The 23,736-nt window shown below is 45.0% G+C and overlaps 1 protein-coding gene across 4 annotated transcripts in view; it reads right to left on the reverse strand.

The window, feature by feature from the left end:
• TLE1 (TLE family member 1, transcriptional corepressor) overlaps nt 1-23,083 on the reverse strand; it is an 87,178-nt gene extending 64,095 nt beyond the window's left edge. For all 4 annotated transcript variants that reach the window (XM_032866705.1, XM_032866704.1, XM_032866703.1 and 1 more), the window contains exons 1-4: nt 22,969-23,083; nt 22,037-22,137; nt 20,498-20,561; nt 20,341-20,385 (exon numbers count right to left, since the gene is read on the reverse strand). In XM_032866705.1, coding sequence (XP_032722596.1) covers nt 20,341-20,385; nt 20,498-20,561; nt 22,037-22,137; nt 22,969-22,992 — 234 coding nt within the window. In that variant the 5' untranslated portion in view covers nt 22,993-23,083. The remainder of the gene's footprint in view (nt 1-20,340; nt 20,386-20,497; nt 20,562-22,036; nt 22,138-22,968) is intronic.
• Between the last annotated feature and the right edge of the window lie 653 nt (nt 23,084-23,736).

Genomic DNA, 23,736 nt, shown 5'->3' on the forward strand with positions numbered 1-23,736 from the left:
TTTTAGGATTCCTAAGATCTCAGCTCTTCACATTTTCATACTCCTTACACCTTGTCTAACTACTGGACTGAACAGCCCACTTCTGCACACTTGGCCACGAAGCACAGAGTAATATATAAGGAGTGCTCTCTGAAGCCCCAAACAGGACAGGACTGCTCTGGAGTGATTGCCCATGGGTCTCAGAGCAACCCAGTGGCACCCTGCCCAAAGTCAGCATAGGGAGGGGAAACTCCACCACCATTAAATTGCAGATTGATGGATCATAAAAAATGCTGCTTGTGCTGAGGGTTGGCAAACTGATCTTTTGGTTTCCTTGACTCAAGCGGGAAGCCAAGAGAAAAACACAGTGGAGTGTTGGGAAGAAGTGTCTGGCCACAGATAAACAGGCAACAGCATGAAAAACAAAGCATACAAAAAAAAGGAAGTAAATAATCTCTAAATCCCTTCTGACTAGAAGTTTCTGAGTCTGGGAAATGACAGCCTGAAATACAGGAAGAAAAAAAAAACACGCGTTCAACCTCGCCGACAACCAAATAAAATGCAGATTTTGTTGTATGTAAGGAGGGTCATTCCGCACCAGTTATTTTATTAAAACAAAATTAAGAAAAAAAATTAATAAAATCTAACAATGAGGAGTCCTCTGGGAAGTTGGAACAATCATACATTACTGATGACAGAGTAAATTGGTACAGTCATCTTGGAAAGAACTGGGCAATGTATTTCAAGAGCATGAAATTATTCAAACCCTTTGGTAAGGCTTCCCACAGCTAAGAATGTATCCTAAGGAAATAGTTCAGATGAAAAGCATTCCATGCATGAAGCTGTTCACAGCAGCACTTGTTTCAAAGCAAAAGAGAAAGGGCCAGGTAAAGATAGAACAGCAAGCAGCTCCACACATCACAACCATCTGCAGACTTTTTGCAAAACTTAACATTTACCCTCCTGATAAAACCGTTGTCTAAGACTAGGAGAATGATTAAATACACCACATCAACCCAAAGGCATGGCCAGGAACCATCAAGGGGATTTTTTATGGATAATAATGCTTAAATGGCCAATACAATTACTAGATGAAACAGGAGGGGAGGAACAAAGATGTGGGGTCAGTGTGCCTACTTTGTTTTAAATATATGTAAGTGGCCAAGCACTGTAATTTGATACCCAAAATAAAAACAGTGATTATGCTGGGGTGGTAGGGTTATCAGTAACTTTTTCTTTTCCCCCCTCCAGTGACCTTGGGAACACCATCCATGATTGCCTGTTTAAATATGTGACAACACAGGGAAGGGAGAGAAGAACAGGCAGGCCCACAAGACCTGTGATTGACGGCGCTGAGTCACAACAATTCCAGCAGAGCCGGAAACCCTTTGGGTGCTCAGCCTTCTTACAATCCTCTTATCACACGTGGAGAAACCAATGCTGAAAGGAAATGATATGCCCAGCATCATAAGGCAAGATTAGAAGCCACTTCCTTTGCCTGCTCCTTTCTCTAGGAAGTGGAAGTGGGAAATGGGCACAAGCTCAAAGCCAGAAATAAAGCTGATAAACTCGGCCTTGTCTGCAGAGCAATACAGCCCAAACGGGACCATAGCAGCACAGAGGCAAGAGCATGTCATCCGTCCCTCAGCCAACAGCAGGACCCCAAAGAAGTGGCCCCCGTCTGTCGGTGACATGCAAGATAGAAGAGTTTTATAAGGGACCTCAGTTATAAATTGCACATAAATAGAGAGCAGACACCCAACTAACCGCACTTTTATCCTCTCTTTCATAGGCAGACAGAATTAGTCCGTCGGCCCTAACATCAAACAATAGAGTACCCCAGGAAAGCAAAATCCACAAATACATCTCTAGATCCTAAAGAGGACAGGGGATATACCTAAGAAAAATCCAGGATGTTTGAATAAAAACTGCATACCTAAAATGATATACACAAAGCACTGTAAATAATCTCCCAAGAGTCTCCCCTGCCCTTCAGAGGAGGGGAAAAGTTCCTTGACTCCAGACTTTCCTCAGGTCAGCTTTTTACCAGCCTATCTTCCATGATGGTGCCTTGCTCTGCCAGCACATTCAAGAAAAGGTAGTTTTATCTTAAATTCTAATGCATCCGACTAGCTTTCTTTTTAAACTGTAATTATGTCAATAAAGGACTAACCACATTTTGGGGAAATCCAAATGAAAAGGGCTTGGCATCTCTCTGAGGTTTTAACGGTTTAATGAGGTTGTCAGTGGTTTTCAAACTTAAGGGTGCAGCAGGATCACATGAAAGCCTTGTTAAAACACAGATGGCTGGGCCCCACTCCCAGAGTTTCAGAGTCGAGAGGTCTGCAGCCCATGCACCTGCATTTCCAACAAGTTCCCAGGTAATCTGCAGCTCTTGAATTGGGGAACCCACTTTGACAACCGCAGGCTCTGCCAAGACAAAAGCAGCATCCACTGCTTAGCACACACACCAGTTCCTCTTACGCCTCATTCATCAGCACAGGTGCCCAGTTGAGAAGGGGCCGAAAGATCAGCAAAACCCGAGTGGGGCTAGAAACAAGCCAGCAGGGAGGTCGGACCTGCCCCTCCTCCAGAGCTTGGCCACAAGCCATGGCACCCTTCTCAGCCCTTTTTTTTTTTTTTTTAAGATTTTATTTATTTATTTATTTGACAGAGAGAGAGATCACAAGTAGGCAGAGGCAGACAGAGAGAGAGAAAGAGGAGGAAGCAGGCCCCCCGCCGAGCAGAGAGCCCGATGCGGGACTGGATCCCAGGACTCCGGAATCACGACCTGAGCCGAAGGCAGAGGCTTAACCCACTGAGCCACCCAGGCGCCCCTCAGCCCGTTTTTTTTAATAAAACAAGACCACGGCAGGACCATAATCCAGGAGCCCAGGAACACATTTGCCTACTGTGGGAAACCTCAAACAATATTCATTTAAATGATTCCATCCCTGGCAATGTAGTTTCGCCCCTTCTTAAACCCTATGATTAAAACAAAACAAAGAGTACCAGATGACAGAAACACTTTAGTGGCTCAATTAATCAGAACAGAAGTCACCAATTACTGGCAGATAATAACTTTTATGTCCTACCTCCCCCTCATTTGGCAGCTCCTACCGTGTTCTAAACCTGAGCCCTTTCCAACTGGCCGCATACTCCATCCTTTCTCTGCTCCTCTTTCACACCCTCAGCTTCTCTGAAAACAGGGAGGGGTTAAAAGGAAGGAGGGGAGAAAGAAAAAAACAAAAACAAAAACAACAACAAGAAAATCCTGCTGAAGGCTGCTGGGGCGGAGATAGCAACACTAATTGCTCCCATTCTCTAGCTCCTCACGAGGCAGATTGCAGGGGCCTGCATCTCCAGAGAAAGCTCTCGTATCTTCGCGGCAGCTCTCAGCAGAGCAACTCAAGTGCCCTTAATTGTTTATGTTCTTAATGCAGAGCCTCTTGATGCATTCATTTTTAATAGCAGGCTTGAGTGTGGGGCCCATCAAAGAATGACAAAGCAACTCTATTCATTGGTTCCCTGTCCTGCAATGATGGTCTTTTGATTTATTTGCAAATGACAAGCTTGGCAGGCCCCACTTGAGGGCTGCCCTCATTTTTTTTTTTTTTTAAAGAATTCAGTTGCATTTTCCAAGATGAAGTTGAGTCTGCAATGCTGTGTATTTGTGTAAAAATTTCCCCCTTCAGTTCCTTCTAATTAATGACTTAAATGTTTTGACCCAACTGTTGCCAAGCAGAGCATTTGGGCTTTAATTTGTCATTTTGGTAAAGATGCATCCTTGACAAAAGCATCGCAGCTGTTTCAGGGCCCAAATAGCACGTTTCCATTATTCAGAAACCCTTGTTACAGAGTTTAGCAAGTGCAGTTCACAGGAAATCCTACCGACTTGTCCCAGGATGGAAAAAGACAGCTTCTGGTAGCCTTAAAGGAAAATGTGCTGCTGCGCCACAGAAGGTTTTCAAGACACACTCTGCGGGGTGAATCACAGAACACAACCATGAAGTCACCACCTATTGTTCTCGGAATGGCAAGAGAACAAGCCTCTTCTGGAACACACCCAGAGCAAGCCTACACCTTTCACCCTCTTCACAGGTCTTAGTCATTAGAGAGCTCATGAGAAATTAGATAATATCATACAATAGCAGGATTAGTGGGAGGAAAAGCAGACTACATCATCCTGGCACGAAGGCTAAAATTACAATCACGAAAATAAAATATGCCCATGTAAAGACAAAGACTGCCTGGGAATATGCAAAAATCCAGTCACCTCTGAAAACCGGGTTGATGAGACTGTTCCTTTTCAAAATGTGTAATCTTATTTTCCTCTCAATAAAATTTATAGCATTTCCTTTTCACTGTAGCTACCTTTTTGGCCTGTGTAACCGGTCTTCAGTTAGTACTGACTTCTAACCGTCTACAATCACTATCTCTACATCTTCCCATCATGACAAAGCCAACAACCAGTGCACCCTCCTATAAAACACCAGTTATCATTAGCTTTAACATTAACCATTGCCTCGTTCCCCGCATTTTGTTTAGAGATCACTGGATAAACAGATGGGTGTGAGTATTTCCCTAACAGGTTGGAGTCTTTAGCCTATCCATAGAGTGGGAGAGGAAACTCCTGCCTGGGGTCACCATGAGCCAGGGGTTCCCTTAGTTTATTTTACTTTATTATTTTATTTCATTTCACTTCGTTTTTGAGAGCGAGCAAGAGCACGTGCACATGAGGGGGCGGGGGAAGGAGGCGAGGGAGAGAGATTTTAAGCAGGCTCCATGCCCAGTACGGAGCCTGATGCCGGGTTGGATCTGACAGCCCTGAGATCATGACCTGAGCCAAAATCAAGAGTTGGACGCTTACCCAACTGAGCCACCCAGGCGCCCCAAGGTTTCCCTAATTTTAAGAGCATGCTGCAGCTGAATCACCCACACACATGCATGACAGCTGCGACTCTTCTTCCAAAGCAACTTCTTAAGCAGAGCAGCTACTCTACCGGGAGGCCTATGCCACCAGTGCCGGGCGAAGTGGCGGCAGAATGGCTACCATGAGTCAGATACACATTTGTGATGGTGAGAGCCCAAGGCAAAGCCTTCAGAGCCCCAAATTCGGTCTCAATAAGAAGACCCACTCTTCCCCTCGTTCCCCACCCCCCACTGCCCCTGGGCTTTAATGTTCCCAAGCTGAGCTACTGGAGAGGTGGTCCTTTGGGAAGGAAGACAGGGTTCCCGGCCTTCCCAGTTGGAACCTGGGATTCTCTTTTCAATCCACATCTTGTGCCAAAAAGCCCACCAAGCTCCAGAATGCAGCAAGCATGGGGCATCGCAGGCTGGGAGCCACCAGGGTAGAAGAAGAGCTTGTGCACAATGAAATCAACAGTCAAGAAAAAAAAAAAAAAAAATTATTGTCTTGAAAGCATCTCAGATCAGGATGAAAATAAAATGTGGGATGCTGGCAAAAATTTTCAACGCATACTCCTTTTGCAAAAGCTTTTAAATATTTAGAAGACGGTAAGTACAAGGATTCTTGATGACAGACTTCACTGGTGTATTAAAGATTCACAGAGTATTTACGCAGCTATGCAGGCGGAGGCAAACGGGAATCTCATTTTAAATACAAATTAAATTACTTAAAAAAAAAAAAAAAAAACGAACAAAAAATACCCCCTGATCATTGCATCACAATACAATCCACGGAGAAATTGAAGCAACAGAAAAATACCAATTCTTCAAGATAATAATCAAGCTACTTTCAGGGGAAAAAGGAAAAAAAAGTGTGCTGCATGAGGCAATTTATTCAGGGTTACATGGATTGGCCAAAAAACACATATAATTAAAAGCATGTCAAAGAAAAGCCCGGAGTCCTCTTCTACCTAGTCATGCCAATTTATAATCTGAAAGTAATCCAGCGTTCCGAGGTTACTGTGCTGTCCAAGCTAGACTGGGGAAACATTACGTGGAAGGGGGAACAATCAGGGCCATGACTGTGAGAATGAGTTATATACAAGCCATGGGCCCCCGGAAGTTACAGCTCCTGTAACTCACCAGTTCTTTGACAAGTGGACAAATCAATTTATGTGCTCCTGTGTGTTTTTAGAAAGCATCCCAGATACCCTTTCATTAATTATGTGGGTTTGGGACATGTCAATTCTCGTTTCCCAGAGCAGCAGAAACCAAACTGAACCCCGTATTCTGTTACACTGGTTCCCACCAGGCTGGGCTGGCTTGATAATGTTGAGCTCCTTCTGGAAGAACAGAATAGACTTCCTGCCATTTGGACTGTGAAACACAGTAATCCACCAGGGAATAAAGGTCAATGTTGCACTTTTGGTCATTACTGAATCATTTGAGATGATCTGTGGTGAGGATGAGAGGAAAATCGAACGCTGCGAGAACGCTGCAAATGGCCTGACCTCAGACCAATTTTCATCTCCATCTGTCTAACAGACATGTGGATAAAAGGCCCTCCCCTCCCTCCTTCTGGGCCACTCGGCTGGTTCCAAATCCACGGCACAAGCCAGGAACCAGTTAAACAATACATTAATAAGGGGAAATAACCTTCTAAGCCCCAGCCTGATGCTTACTCAGGTTTTAAGCCATCGGCTAAAGTTTGGAACACAATTTTTCCAGTCTGCAAGCAGTGCTGCAAAGTAGAAATTCTAAGGAATACAGAGAAATCATCTGCAGTGCCGGGGCATGTGCCAAAATCTCCTTGTTTGTACATGCAAATATATGCATACTTACACCTCCGCCCCCCCCCCCCAAAGACAGCCACACAATCTCTATTACATCTGCTAGCACACACACAAAGGGAAGCAGCAGCAGTTCCAGAAACTGCATGCTACTATGAAATAAATCTTTTTTTTTCCAAGTGTCCAATTAATGCTGCTTAATCATTATTAAGGCATTTCAATCCTTAAATACAAAATATTCCTGGGAACCCAAAGCCTAATGATCATTTAAGCCATGGAATTAATGTTAACGTCCTGACTTTATACTAATACTCCCCTTCACTGGTTTGGTGGAGCTACTTTTTAAGGTTAACACTGCACCATATATAAGTTTAGGCCCCCACAGTATATCAATGTCAAACAACATCGTGTCAAGCTAAGATTCAATTCAGGTAAGTGCCACTGCCAAATTTTCTTGTTCCCAGACGGGCTTTAAGATTATTTTATTGCTTAAAATTTAATTTGTTCCAACTCGTGTCTCCATGACAACGTTGGCTAACCCTGCAAATCATTTGGGTAATTGGATATCTTATCTTTCTATTGCTCTCAAATCGAATGATTCTGCTAGAATTGTAACAGCCAATCAAATTTACAGTCCTCCTGAGTAATAGACTTGGAAAAGTAGCCACATTCATCTCCTCTTTACAGCCATATTAACCAGTATGCGACAAACAGTAGAATCTGGTCTTCAAACTATACTCCAAATTATAAATGGTGTCAATACCAATATTCTCACAGTACAAAGCCTACTCAAAAGCTCCTTCCCTTTTATACTGTTTTAATTTGAGAAGCAACAATTGGTACTCATTCCATACAAAGCCTGAGCAATTTCAGTACTTTGAGGGAAATTGACAAGAGTGCTCATCAGAAAAAAGAAAACAGGGTGCATCTGGCTCAGCGGGTTAAGCCTCTGCCTTTGGCTCAGGTCATGTTCCTAGGGTGCAGAAGTTGAGCCCCACATCAGGCTCCCTGCTCAGCAGGGAGCCTGCTTCCCCCCTCTCTCTGCCTGCCTCTCTGCCTACTTGTGATCTCTCTCTGTTAAATACATAAATAAAATTTTGGGGGGGGGGAAATCACAGCTTGGGGGAGGGGGGATTTGACCTTGCGATAAAATAATGACCAAAGCCATGGCTACATAATAGTATCCTAGCGCACTGACATTGACCTGTCTGGGTTCTTTGGGTGGGAAAGCCATATTTGATGCATTCGTCAAGAAATAAGAATGAATACAGATTCAACAACTACCTCAAAAATTTCTGTACCCTGAGAGAAAGCCACATCACCAAAATATGACACCTCTTTGTACTTCATTAAATGTAGGAATATCACAACATCAAGTGTAAGTCAATTATGGAATACTGACTTCTTCTTATGAGATGCAAAAGTCAGCAATATTCATCCTGAGTTAGTGGTGTGCTTCTGGCCTTTGGTCAGCTGAAAAGTACAGAAGTTGGATACATTTCCGTGGTCCAAGTCCAATCTTCTCAGTAGCTATGCATGGAGACTGGCTCTGCAGGCGGGAGCTCACAGCCCAGGCACTGCCGAAGAGCCAGCAGCTCACAAATGGAAAAGGCTCCAGAACCCTGGCCAAATGGCAGGCTGCATGGGTTGTCGAGAACCTCGTACTTCCCCTGCAGATATCTGGGACTTAAGATCGCTTCTCAAGCTCAGCACAAGGAGACAGTAACGTGGGGCTGCTCTGCACATAGCTGTCAGCAGGCTGCCAAGACTTGAAGCAAGTGTGAGAGCAGGTACTGGCACAACTTGTCTGAACACAATTTGAGCTGTGCCCTCCTCCATCCCAAACGCTTATGACAACATCCAAAAAGTTTCTACAGCACCTATAGCATCGCGCATGACGGGAAGAGCCAAACACCTAAACTTCTAGTGTGTCTAATCCCAATGCCTTTGCTTTTCTCCCCTGTGCATTTTTTAAAAAAGATTTTTTATTTATTTGAGAGACAGAAATTGAGAGAGAGCACAAAGCAAGGGGAGAGGCAGCAGGTGAGGGAGAAGCAGACTCCCCACTAAGCAGGGAGCCTGATGCAGGGTTTGATCCCAGGACTATGACCTAAGCTGAAGGCAGACGCCCAACTGACTGAGCCACCCAGGCGACCTCCCCTATACATTTTTTTTTTTCCTGCTCCCCAGACATTAGCACATAAGCAGCAGCTGGACTGTGACCCTCCACAAAGATCTCAAGCCCATGGAGGACAGGGAGAACGTAACACAAGTATCTACTCAAACTTCTACATAGCATTTTACAGGTTCCTACAGCTACAAGGAAAATGGTCTGTCTGTATTCCTCACTGAGGCTGGAGACTTCCTTCTCTCACCAAGCAACAACTTCACCTGGTAATTCTCACCTAGCTTTTTTTCAGGATGACAAAGCCTCTCTTTCGATTAAGAAATGGATTTTCCACATTAAAATAAAATAAAAAAATAAAAATGCACCTCTCATCCTTTCATTCTGTCAAAACTCACTTCCACAAAATGAATCAAATCCTCTTTGTTGCTCCTCTATCCCCTTAAATGAAAGAACTCAACGTAACTGTTTTCCCTGGTAGTCCTATTAACTACGTAAGGCGGTTGCCTTCTAAGAGCACATTTTGCTGTCTGGCCTAAAGAAGGCATTTTAATTCCTCTAGATTCCTTGGACAACAGGAGACTCCCAATAGGTGATTTAAAAAAAAAAAAAAAAAAAGACAAGAAAAGAAAGTTTCCTTTTGAGCCTAAAGATAAATGCTTCAGATCTTAGAAGAAAATAAATAAAAACCTTTGTATTTGAGGGGAAATAATGAGAAGTGAATAATGCAGATGTAGGGAGGAAGGAAGCTGCTGGGCTTGGAAAAACAAGATGGGAGCCTGGCCTTTACTTCCACCAGCCATATCATCTGCTGGATATAGTCTTGTATAGATGCAGCAGGACAGTCTTAAAGGGACCAATAATATATTTGGATAATTGATTTCCAGAACAAGTATCCTTCCCTCTGGGTGCCCAAGTGCCAGGCAGCAATGTAACTGCACTGGACTGAAAAACTCACTTCCTCCTGATAACTGCCCTATATGGAGTAGGTGCTGTCGCCCTCCCCTAACCTACTAACCTACTAGGTGAGGAGGAATGATTAATATCCACACAATAGGAGGCTGGAAGGATTTACAGACAGCTCCTAGGGTACATAGGCACTCAGTGGACAGGAGCTGACTCCTCACTCTGATGTCCCCAATCAGCTTACTCTACAATAATCAGCCCAAGAAGCTGACTTTTGAAATCCGAAGAGCTGAAAGAGATAACGGGGACACCGGACAAGAGAGCCGGCACCTGTCGCTGCAGGCCGCTCACAGACCGGAGGAGGGTACCCTTCCTCTGCCCCAGCGGCCCACCCCTTTATTCTCTCCATTCCAGACCAAGATGCAGATCAATGTTAAGACCTCCTTCCCTAAACCGAACGCGACCTTTTTATTTTCACTCACTAATCCACAGAAGCCTTTCAAATGGCACAAATAAAGGCGGCTGCATTTTGTTCTCTAAATCAATTTTCTCCCCAGCCATCAACTAGATGTTCCTGCACAGAGAAAGAACAGCCCTTCCCTTCTAATTCAAAAATCCATACTGCCATTGCCCTTGCAAACTGCTAAACAAGCAGTATCGGCAAGTCACTTGTGTTCTGTAATATATTTACTGCAAATCCCAACGGCTCGCCTCCTAATGCAGTTTTCTACTGTGTCTGTGCGTGTCGATACACTGGCCGGTCACCTTACTTGTAAGAGGCTCCGACTGGCTGTTTGCTCAAGGCATCAAGAGGGCACCCAGGAGGACAAAGGCTGCTGCTCCTGGAGGGCTCAGCCTTGGAGAGCCTCCTCCTCATGCTGGGGCCCTCAAAGAGGTTTTGTCTTCTGGCACTTCACATCCCTGTATCACCCACCGCCTCCAAGGCCAACTTAAACTCTCCAAAAGGACAGTTTCCATACGTCCAAAGTTCTAAATCAGAGTCCCTTGGCACAGTTTTTTCCCGGTTTCCTAACAACAACATTAAAACTGTTCCCTGCTCAGAGAATATGCTGGTGGCATCTTAAAGGTACACACTGTGAAGGACCAAAAAGGAGGAAAGTGTGGTTGGGGGCAAGTGGAGGGGAGCCTGCTTTTCTGTTAAGTGCAATCTCTGCTTTAAGGTACAGCTGAAAAAGCAAGCCCCCAACACCATGTAATACAACCATGCCAAAACACAAAGGGCAAAGTCTAGGAGGAAAGTGCTATAAAATGCTGTAAACACCTGTTGAGATGGAATTCTTAAAAAGTACCTGGAGAAAAGCCCTCCTTTGCGTGTCAGTCTAAAACGGGGTTGGGAGCTAACAAAAGGCCTGGCCCAAGTTTCCCAGAATTATTTTCTCACTTCTTCATTAGGGGGAGGGGAGCAAAAGCTCTATGTTAAAATATGTGACAGGCAGATCCTGGGATCGCACAGGTGAGAACAGCATGGGTGTTCACTTTTTAGAAAGGCTTTTTTTTTTTTTTTAAAGATTTCATTTATTTATTTGACAGAGATCACAAGTAGGCAGAGAAGCAGGCAGAGGATGGGGGGGAGCAGACTCCATGCTGAGCAGGGAGCCCCATGTGGGGCTTGAACCCAGTACCCTGGGATCATGACCTGAGCCGAAGGCAGAGCCTTTAAACCACTGAGCCACCCAGGCACCCCGGGTGTTCACTTTTTATTTCCTTCTCTTTTTCCATGTATTTGAAATTCTTCCTAGTAACATGTTTGGTGGGGCAAAGGAACTGTGTAAAGACTAAAAGTAAATAATCTAGGCGTATGATCATGATTATTAAGAAATCTGGCAACTCAGTCAAGTTAAGTATCTTTATACTTAACACATGACGAGATGACTTATCCACAACTCTGTTTCGGGGCTGTGGTGGTCCTGAGGAGACCAGCAGCAGCCCCAGGACCAGTGATGTGTGCACACACTGTTTGCACAGAAATCCAGACCTCAGCAACACACTACTTCTGCCTTCGTTCTCTCTTCGGTACAAACCCGAATATGGCACTATAATTAAACTCCCCATAAAGATGCCTCCGTGGATATTCTGACTATAAGTCATTTGTCCAAAAGAAAAACTAAGCAAAAGTGGTTCTACAAGAACTGAAGTCCTATTAAAACATCTGTACAGTGAAGGAGTGCCTGGGTGGCTCAGTGGGTTAAAGCCTCTGCCTTCGGCTCAGGTCATGATCCCAGGGGTCCTGGGATCGAGCCCCAGCCCCACATTGGGCTCCCCTCAGCAGGAAGCCTGCTTCCTCCTCTCTCTCTGCCTGCCTCTCTGCCTACTTATGATCCCTGTCTGTCAAATAAATAAATAAAATCTTTAAAAACAAAACAAAACAAACATCTAGTGAAATCAAGCAGATTTCATTCTTTTTTTTTTTTTTAAGATTTTATTTATTTATTTGACAGACAGGGATCACAAGTAGGCAGAGAGGCAGGCAGAGAGAGAGGAAGGGAAGCAAGCTCCCTGCTGAGCAGAGAGCCTGAGGCGGGGCTGGATCCCAGGACCCTGGGATCATGACCTGAGCTGAAGGCAGAGGCTTTAATCCACTGAGCCACTCAGGCACCCCAAGCAGATTTCATTCTTAATTTCAGCATCAGAATCCAGCCTGGTACTCTCAGCTCAAGTTTCTGATCTGGATTCCACGGATTTACTGAAGGATCTTAAGATGTCCCCAAATGGCCAAAATTGTTGAGCAAAGATATCCTGGTGTCTAAAAATATGTGGGATTTTTTTGTCCAGCACTTCTACCTGATTTTCATATGGGTTCAAGATCCAAAATGAATACAACTACTACTCTCTTAAGAAGCACATTAAACACTACCTAACAAGTGCCACTCTGTCCAACCCATTGGGAAGGGTACAGAGTAAGCCTCAAATGCAAGCTTTGAGCAGACTGCAGCCTAGCCGGAGTAACAAAGATACACATGAAAAAACATTATTACAGAAATTGGAGCAAAACTCAGTGATGTGATAGGCTCCCACTGGAGAGGTCATGGAAGACCTTAAAGTAAACAGGGACTGTCGTTATTTGAACTGGACCTTGAAGGATACTGAGAAAGGCCATGTGAACTGGACAAAAACAGAAAAAGAAAACAGAAAAACGCACGACATATTTTAGGCAGGAAGAAGAGACTCACTGGCTGGTGTGAGGGAGGAAGACAAATGTGACTAAGTAAGACTGGCAGGGACAGTACTCAGGTGCAAACACACAGCACTGTGAGTGATACGCACAGGGGCCACCACTGGAGCAGGAAGTCAAAATCAGAAAGAACAGACACACCAGCATGCCCAAAGACCCAAACCCCAAAAGGGGTTTTGTATTCACCACTATAAAAGACGCTCCCACTCTGGGGCTGGATTTCCAAGCGTTTGGATGTAGGCTGCTGGTCTTTGGAATGTGTGTACCCAGCAGCCACACAGGACATGCCAGTAGGGTGTGTGGAGGAGGTGAGAACTTTTATTTAAACTCTCTACTTACAATTTCTATTTATTACAAATGGATACAATATGTTAAAACATAATACTTTTATAACTAATAAATTCGTATGCAAACAAGTCTGGTGATATATTTTCTTTTCTTTTTTTTTAAGATTTTATTTATTTGACAGAGAGAGAGAGATCACAAGTAGGCAGAGAAGCAGGCTGGGGGCGGGGGAGGGGAAGCAGGCTCCCTGCTGAGCAGAGACCCCCCCCCCCCCCCCCCCCATGCGGGTCTTGATCCCAGGACCCTGAGATCATGACCTGAGCCGAAGGTAGAGGCTTAACCCACTGAGCCACCCAGGTGCCCCTGGTGATAAATTTTCAAGCTTTTCACGGACAGATTTCACAAAATACCATGGGCAGACTAATAATTTAGTTAGATCAATAAGAGCACCAATAACATCAAACCCAGCATGTCTTTTTAAGAGTTCCACAAATGGCGTGATTTGGACATGCAAGTTCAAACACACTTACATTCTCAAAAACTGCTTCCACTTCGTCAAGTAAATAATGAAAATCTAATAAGTACACACCAGGACAGTACAAACAATTGTACACACACCTCTACCTCTTTGGCATATGCAGGGATACACACACCACACTTAAAAGCACTCTTCTCTATCTGGCAGATGAAGAAATAAATTCAATGGATGGAATCCTCAGAGGCTATTTTTTCCTCCCCATCTTCTCCTCATACCCAAAATGACTGTCACCCTACTCTTTTCTGGCTAATATTTGTGTTCAAAGAATCACTAAGCAGCTAAAACTTCTAGAAAAACTAAAAGATTTGTTTGTTATGCCCACTGTGAGAACGTGCCAGGGAAGGGCCTGAACACTGGGCTCACAGTTGCTTTCAAGTTGCTTCGAAGCAGGCAAACAGAATTAAACTTAGTAATTATTAAAAACTGAAATGTGAAATAATGAAATACAGGTTTGTACAAAATCACAGTTACTCGATAAAACTTGTGTCAACATTTCTTGAAGTTTCATGAAATGCATGGCAAATGGGTGGTCTCTAAATGATTCAGTAAACATTACAGTTTTGCAAACAATTTTAGAAAACATTTTCTGCTAAAGCCAAATGAATAACAATGCACAAATACCTTAATTTGTTAAACTTTCATTGTCAATTTTTTTTTCATTTTTCAAATCAAACCATGCCTCAGAAAAAAATTAGAAAATCTCACCCACACCTGAGTGCCCACACCTACATCTACACACTCTCTAACTTAAAACACAAAACCACAGGGCGCCTGGGTGGCTCAGTGGGTTAAATCCTCTGCCTTCGGCTCAGGTCACGGTCCCAGGGTCCTGGGATAGAGCCCCCACATTGGGCTCTCTGCTAGGTAGGGAGCCCGCTTCCCTCTTTCTTTCTGCCTGCCTCTCTGCCTGCTTGTGATCTTTGTCAGATAAATAAATTCTTAAAAAAACAAACAAAAAACCCCCACAAAACCATAGTCACAGAACAAACCTGTGACACATTTCATATTACAAAACTCACCAATCACATTGGGGAGGACTGTTCTAGATCTGTAAATGCATACTCTTGTCAAATAGGCTTATCCATAAAAACAACTGCCTAAAATTTAATTAGAAACCATTATACCAAATATTCCACATTTAAGGTACTAGTTCTGAACATCTCAGTTTTTAAAAATCTGAAGTAAGAGTAAGCAATAAGGATGGGGGACTATAGGGACAATCGAGCCAACTGAAGCCTATCAGAAGCCGTTTCTTAGTTTCCTCCAATGTACTCCACTCCTGAAGGCACAAATATTTTATAATAGAAGAGCAAACACTCAGATCTATGGAAACCTAAAATGGCTCCATGAGCCAATAACTGAATGTATCGTTAGTTTAACTACCACACAAGATGTTTTATTTAAATATTTGCTAAAGGAACAGATTCTTTTTGTGTTTCTTAATAAACACTATTTGGAAAAATAGCTTAAACCCTCTGGCCAAAGACTACTCAAAGGACACAGACAGGCACTGGTTTTTGAACACTGGTGGGGGTTCAGTCAAGAGGGACAATTCTCCTCTCCTGAGAGGAGCCATATTGAGAACCTGCCTAGTCTAACCCCTCATTTTACAAGGAGGGAAACTGATGCCCAGGCAACTAGTCAGTGACTCACCCAGTCACTAATCAAAGTCCCCTAAATAAGGGACCTCATGTGAACTGTATTTGACACCAAGGCCCATCCTAAAGATCACATATTTTGTGCCCCTTAGAGCTTTTTGGCATTAGTTTTGAATTAAAAAAATATTTTTTATCTTAAGGACTATGTTTTTTGACCCCTACCTTAAATTCTGTGCCCGAGGCAAGGCATCCCTGACCTCACCCAAGTCTTGGCTCTGAATAGAAACCATGACTGAGCCAACTGTTGGAAGGGGTGGGGTAGGGTGACAGAAAGTAGGGAGGAATTGCCCGTCCTGCTGGCTGATAAAAAACAAAGGCTAATCTTGAGCCTCAAAATCTGTGTTCTCAATACACAGGGAGCTTTATCTCTTCGCTGAAGCTTGTGAAGGGCAGGCCTGGCTAATGAAGTCAAGTTGGGGACCACTCCAATCTTGATGACAGCTAGTCCCTTTGTATTACAAGGTAATTAACACCTGATGGAGCTTAACTCTAAGTGAAAGTACTCCAGCTACGTCTTTTCCCATTCTGAGACTTGGGCTTGGGGGCAAAAAAAAAAAAAAAATCTCAAAGTGAGAAACTATAGACGGAAAACACACGTGGTTAAAGAGCAGGAAGAAAGGTAAGACTTGCAGACAAACAGTAAGAGTCACATCTAAGGGATTAACCTGCAGGTGAACCCCTAACAGTTCCACCTAAGCACTTTAAAAACACTACCAGAGGACAATTTATTTTTTAAGGGAAACTTTAAAGCACACATCAAAACTGAAAGCGGTTTCACTCCGAAATTTACGTGGTCTGAGACACCGCTCTGGCTGAAACATCACATGGGCCTTGGTTATGTTAAGCTCTCATCTATTTCTCTTTCCCCTCTCCTTCCCCACCTTACAACCAGCACTGCAGAATGCGTCTTTCCTTCCACAGCTAGTCCTTTCATTTATTTTTGAATTCTTGGCCGCCCTGGAGAGCCCCGAGTGCTCACTCTGCCCGCTCTTCAGAAGAATAGAGGCACAGAGAGACAAAGTGACTGATCACACTCACTGTGCCCTGGGCCTCAACTAGGAGTCCTGACAACAGTTCCCAATTTTCTTTTGTTCTTAGACATATTTTAACCTTGTAGATAGTAGTGCTCAGTTGGCTACGACTTTCTATCTACCCATGGCTGTTACCTCCATAGGCCAGTCAGTACTGCCAATTTTCATGAATTCTTAGAACACACATCTAGCCCTGACATGATTGTGTATCATGAAGTTGTCAGCACAGAGAGAGGGAGCAGGAGAGACATGCAGCCAGGCCGACTGGGTTACCACACACGGGCCCAAAGCTGATTCTACCACTGGCCTCATCCTGGCAGGGGGCTGGGTAAAGTAAAGCAGCACTGAATTCTAGGGACTAGGTGACCCTAACTCCAGCTTCAGCAGAAACTTGGCCTTGACAAATCCCGGACTCTGAACACATGCCCACAGCCACAGGCAGAGCAAAACACCTACTCTATCTACCTGTTAAGCGCTGTACAAATTCATGCCACAAAAGACAACTTAAGTCATGACTTCATCAGCATCCTGAGGAGATACACAAGTGGAATAAATAAGGCTTCTGTACGTATTTACAGTGCATCTTGTTCCAAAAATATCAAATGAGGTCATACCACACCACATGACAGAAAACAAAACCTGAAAGATCACACTGCCAAACACACCAGGCACAGCCCTCAAAACAACCAGACTCACATTCACCTGCTGTTTTGTAACGCACCCTAATGCTCTGGTGGCATCAGAACTTCCTTGAGTTTCATGAGCTGTCTCTACCTCTCCTAGAGAGATATACGTAGAGTTTGGTATCTGAATGTCACACATTAATAATTGTGGAGAGAGATGGACAGGCAGAGATCTAGAAAATACTGAAATAAAAACAAAGAAAAACAAAGAAACCACTGTTCTGTTTTTAAGATTTTATTTATTTATTTATTTTGGGAGAGTCTGCGTGCATGTGTGGGGGAGGGGCAAAGGGAGAGAGAGAATCTCAAGTAGACTCCCCACTGAGCAAGGAGCCCGAAGACAGGAGCTCAATCCCAGGATGCTGATACCATGGCCTAAACCAAAACCAAGAGTTGGACGCTTAACCAACTGAGTCACCCAGGCACCACTACCCAACCCCCCCCCAAAATCCTGTCTCAGTGCTACAGTAAAAAAAAATTTCAGTACCCATTACCATCCATAGTACACAGACTTTTCAGTAACTAGCCACATATGGGAGCAGAGGAAGTGAGGGGAAGGCTTATCAGGAAGTGTTGACACAACATAAACATGGACTGTGGGCACCAAACCAAGTAAGGAAACCACAATTATACCATTCTTGATTTGGACGTGCCTCCACTTTACAATTTCCAGACGGAAAAGTCAGTGGTGAGATGTGACACTGAAAATCTCTACAACTCCCTCCTTCCACAAACCCGCTGAAAGGTGGGGAAAGGGAGTGGTCATCACACTGCAGACAAATCTTAACAACATTAAAGCTCTCTCCATGGAAAGTCTCCCCATCGCTGCATTTTTTTCAGTAACAAAGATGTTGTCAGAAATGACAATTTTTTGTGTCCCCTGATGATGCCTTGCTAGCATTCGGTTATAAGCCATAAAGCAGGACTAATTTCAGCCTGTCAGGAGTCTTGCTAATGCCCAGTTTCCCCCCAGAGAGAATTCCTGTCAAATCTAATGAGAGCTCCAAAGGCCCTCTCTACAATATAATGAGCACTTAGGCCATGCTGGTGATCAGGCGGCAAAAAGCATCAATTTGAGCCTGGCTACACCCTGGGGGCCAGACGTCACCAGTTTTAATAAGAATTATGATTACTAGCTGCACCAAATGCCTCCTCAGAACTTATTATTAATGTGTGACATTCAGAAGGATGTTTTTCAAATGTAAGGCCACTTTAAACTGAATTACAGCACTGCTTTGCACACCACTCTAGTTAAGGGTCTGTCAGCATTTACAATATAAACTAAATTTCAGGGGGCTTAATACCCTACTATGAAGAACATGGCATCTCTGAGCTTTTCACATTTTTCAAATTACTGAGCCAATTATACACAGCATATTATTAATGCATACTGGCTCATGGATGGACAATATTACCCACAAAAGCCCAATAGTGTATAGAAACTCATTAGAAACCTATTTTCTCACCATGGGGCTCCTGACCCTCTTCGCCCCTTCTTCCCTTTTCCTACTCAATGAAGAGGTCATGTAACCATGTAACCTACAGGAACCCAGAAGAATTACACACCTCCTTTACCTCCCCAATAAATCCTGTACCAGCACACAGCATCACACAGAGGTGGTGTTTCCTTGTAAGAGTTGAAATTATTAAATCCTTTGAGTTTATAACTTTAAGAAAAAGCTCAGTCTCCTCTTACCCTTCTAGACTCCTTGTTAACAAAAAACATGCCTTTGGGGTAACTTAAAAAAAAATGTGACAGGTTACAACCCCTTCCACCCAGTTTATTTGCATAATTCATTTAAATAACCAGAGATCTTCTGGCCCTGTACTATCAACAAGTTAGAACTGCCTCCATCAGGCACTAGCCATTGAAACACACAAAAAAACAAAGGCACAAGCCAGTGTAATCTAGGCTACCAATTTTGCAAATCAGAATAAAATCAGCATTTTTAAAGGCCCAATTATATTAGTAATGAAAGGCCTTGAACCTAACTGTCCCTTTCCAAACACGTATCTGAGAACAGATCTAATGTACATGACTTAACATTATGAAATCTATGATGAATTAAAAATCAAAGAGTGTTGAAGTTACAAAAGCAGAATTCAACTCTGAAACACACTTGCTTAATGAAAGTCTTTGAATATAAGGAAGATCTGAAGGCTGAACTAATCAATTTCTCCACTGTGCCCCAGCCGGTCAGCCATGCTCTTTAATTTAATGAAACAAGGGTTTGAGATGAAATAGCACATATACATCAAGTAAGAATTGTATTGTTGCACTTTGAAATGTGTCCAACTGTGCAACTTCATCTGATGATAATTTTTTAAGAGGCAATCGATTTCTAAAAGACTTATTGTACCAGCGTCTTGATGAAAAAGTGAATGTCAGCATATCTCCAGAATACTTACACCCTGCCATTAATGCTTTCTTTGGCAGACAATGACTACTCAATCGAGGGTCCTTTGGGCTGAGCAATCATTTAGCTTTTCTTCTCTTACGAGGTCCTTAGTGCCTTGTTCCAGCTCAATACTCTTTTTATACACCATTATAGTAGCCATAAGTGTGAATTTTATGGGAACTTGCAAACTCATAGTCATAGCTAGAGCTTTCCAGTCACTAATCTTTTCATGCTTTTAAAACCACTAGGACTGAAGCAACTCGCAACATATGCTGTGCCCATAAAAGAATGCTTTTTTACCTCCAAATCTACATCAACTGAGAAATCTTCCAAAACGATGTTTGCTAATAAGCCACTAAACCTGAGTGTCACTTTATGCACCCCCAAAGCATGAAGAGAACCCCACAGTTAGTCATATATGACGTTTAACCTGCTAAAGGAACTCCTGAATATCCTCGTTTCCCTGCAGAACCACAGTGCTGTCCAAACCAGGAAAAACACCAAGCTTTTCTGAATTGCAGAACCCTACGGGATACCCAAATCTTTCAAGAGGAGAATAAATCTACCCAGGTGGAAAAGTCAACTTAGAGACTCAATTTCTATCAGCCTAGAAACAGGTTGGTTCACATTTCCAAAGCACCTCTTTTCTAGTCATTTAAAGATTCTGTAATTGTCAAGAAGCGACCCTTCAGCAAAATACTACCACCAACTCACAGGAAGGGAAACCAAGGCAAGAAAATGGCATACAAATCCCCGCCCACCCCAACCAACTGAGGACAAAGCCAATTCTATGGAATCATGATGACTGATTTCTCATTTCAACTGGAGATTTAACTAAAGCTTACCTGTTTATGCATTTCTATGTTTAATCCATATGACATTTCATAATACTGCAAAAAGAAAAAAAAAACAAGCATTTCGTTAACTCACATTTTGCAATATTAGGAACACATATTTGCTAATCTTACATAAAAAGACGAAATTCTAATCTCTGATACCTACCATCACATAGTGCCTCTGCATTTCTGTCTTTTCACTTGCCAGTTTCTCGCATTCCAATTTAAGGCTACAAAAACAAAACAGGCAACTTAATGTAAACATTATGTCACTTGTTTTAACATCTGCCTCACATATTTGCACTTCAAGTAAAAACACAGACCAATTTAGAAAAGCCATAAACTATCTAGGTAAACATGCAAAAGCTTTGTCCTTGCATTTAACAGGGAAAGGGGGTCAGGTGACCAGTACAGGGTCTCCATTACCTACTATTCTTTCTTCTTGGTGCATACCTGGTCAGGTGCCAAGAATGAAAAATCTGTCAAAACCTCTGATCTACGCAGAAGACTGATTTCTCCTCCTGCTCATCTGTTCACTCCTACTTCCCTGCACCAGTCTGCTCCTTTGGACTCCACTAAAATCTGGCTTTGGCACAATTTCCAGCATCAGACAGAGGCTGTCCCATCTCTGCCAACTCAATCTCTAGGTTTGAAAACTGTACTTTTAAAGTTACTTCTACAATTGTTGGTCCCTTTTAAAATCTTCAGTTTTTAAATCCCTGCCAAAATATGTGAAGTAGCTACTGCAATAAAGTGGGCTGAAGTCCTCTCTGCTTGGTAAACACAGTGTGGGCAGGTATGCCTCAAGTTCCAGAGATTATTCTCTTCAAGCAGACAAAAGTTCAATAATCAGAAAAACCTCTGACAAAATAAGAAAATTCACACCCAAGCATCTGTGTGCTTGTTCTCAAGCATGACAAAAATAAAAACTGTCATTACACAGTTATTTCTTAGCTCTAATCAGGGAAGGCTTCATAGGAATAAGGGAAGTAACTAACATTTCTGGAAAATCCACTATGGACAGGATGCTTTACAACACTCTTCATTTACAACCCTTTTGAAGTAGGTCTCATTAGATGAAGAGACCAAACCGGGATGTATATAAAGGAGACTCCAGTCCCCTGTCCTGCCCAAACCAACCCAGAGCCACGCCAAAGCAGTGGAGCTTCCCCTATACCTAACCACATCCCTCTTCCCCACCAATGATGGGCACAGCTAACAGCATCGGGCCTTCCATAATGGACTTTGCCTCAGACAACACAATCCTTTAGAACGGCAAAGCGATTTCAACACTGGCTCTGCCTCCTTAAACCTGCACTCCAGGGCTGGGGCATGGACTGAATCAAGGTTTCAGCTCAGCCTGTTGCAAAATAAATAAACGAAGTGCAAATATTGACGGTTCTCATGCAACTCCTAAATACTCAAAAGAAAAAGAAAAGAAAAGAAAAAAAAAAAAAAAAAGGACTCCCTAGAACAGCAGCAAACGGGCAAAAGGGAAACAATGGTAGGAGGAGGAGACTACAGCAGAGCTGGCCCGGGAAGAACCTGGAAAGGGGGTAACATGAATGACAGGTCTTAACTGCGACTCCACACGCCACCGCCTGGACGCAAGTACTAAGTACAGCCGCCACAGCCACCAGGCTGGGCGAGGAGGGGCCCGGGCTGCCCCCGGGCTACCTCTCGCCCCACGCGGCCGGACACGCACCTGTGATATTGGGCCTGCAGGAACTGGAATTCCTCTTTAATCCGGTCCAGGGACTCCGGGATAGTGAACTTGAAGGGCTGGCCTGCAGCCTGGTGCGGCGTCTGGGGGCGACCGGCGAGGGGAACCGAGGGACGGGGATGCAGGTAGATAGATAAAACAGGAAGTCAGAGGACGGAGAAGTGGGTGGGACAAACAAAAAATAAAGTTAGAAGTGGCGGAAAACGGAGCCCTGAACTCGAGTTTGCTCTGCACTTTATGCGGGGAGAATGCGGCCCCTGGCCCGGTCAGGAGCCTCCAAAGAGACTCAGTGCCTTCTCCGTGCTCCAGGGCGGGTCGCTTGGTACGTGCTCCCGGGTCACCGGCTGGAGGGACAGGGGATCCCTGGCGGCCGGGGAAGACCAGGCCAAATTGTCGTCGTAGCCACCGCCCCCTCCCCACCAGGGCGATAATGACCCCGGGGATCAGAGAAGAAAAACAACTCCCTAACGCTCCCCGTTCCCAGAGTCGCCAGGGCCACCTCCAGGCGCGCCGGAACGGGGGCCGCATTGACATGTAAATAAGCGAGACGGGAAACAAAGGGGGGGGGCGCCCTACCCGTCTCGGCGGGGGGGGCGGTGAGGAGGAGGGGAAGGGGGTAAGCTGTAGCTACTGGAAAGAAACCCCAGCCTCCCCGGGCGCCCCCGCCCTCCTTGTCTAGACGTCAATTCGGAGGGGGCCCAGAGTAAAGGGGAAAAATTGAGTTTCAGTTCACTCCCCACCCCGGGAGGGAGGGTCCGGGACCTCCCCAGCCCTGCATCCCTAGAGGTTGGGGGGAGGGGTCCTCCACAAGGTAGAAGACACCCGTTTCCCTACAGCACAGGGAGAGCGCCAATCCCCACCCCACCCCCAACCCACTCCTCTGCCCCTCCACCCAGCACCCTGACGCGCCTCACCGGGTGCCGGCTCTGCGGGAACATCGCTCTGGCGGCGGCCGTAGCTCTGTTTCTGGCCAACTCAATTCTCCGCTCGATTTCCAACTTTAATCCCGCCGAGGAAAATTAAGCCGAGAAGCCAGGCAGAAACCGCGAGCGCTGGCAGCGCGCTGGCCACGCACGCAAGCGCGCTCGGCGGGGCGCACCGGCCACTCGGTGCCCGGCTGCTCCTGCTCCCGCCGGTGCGGGTTCCTTCGCTCAGGGCCACATCGCGGGGCACCCGGGGCTCAGCTGCACCAAAACCTGCGCGGTGACGCCGGCGCCCAAGATGAGGGCGCGGGGGCTGTGATCCAACCCGCGGGCCTCCGCTGCCCCGGCGGGGAGGTGAGCGCGCGGTGACTCCGGCCGCGCTCCCCTCGGCGATCCCCTTAGGCGGCACCCGTCCCGAGCAAACAAATCCAGGCGAGCTGCTTTCCTTCGTTCTTCTCCCGGTCCGCCTCCTCTCCGGGTTTTCCCCGAGGCGAGGTGCAGGTGGCCCGGCGCCCCCAGCTAACCCCACACAAACAAACCTGGAGACGTTCGGGACCGAGTGCTGCGGATCAGGGCAGCGCCTTCAGCCAGGCGCTCGTGGGTTGCCGGGAGGCGGTGAGGAGCGAGGTCCGGGCGGCGGAGGTTCCGCGCCTGGCGCTCCGCAGCCTCAGCCCGGGCGGAGGAGCGCGGGATGACGACGAGGCGGGGAAAGTGCGGAGGGCGCGCCGGGAGGCGGCTCGGCACGCCCCGTGCGACCGA

This window comes from Lontra canadensis, unplaced genomic scaffold, assembly GCF_010015895.1.
Source record: "Lontra canadensis isolate GAN:19392208 unplaced genomic scaffold, GSC_riverotter_1.0 scaffold31, whole genome shotgun sequence".
Lineage (NCBI taxonomy): Eukaryota > Metazoa > Chordata > Mammalia > Carnivora > Mustelidae > Lontra > Lontra canadensis.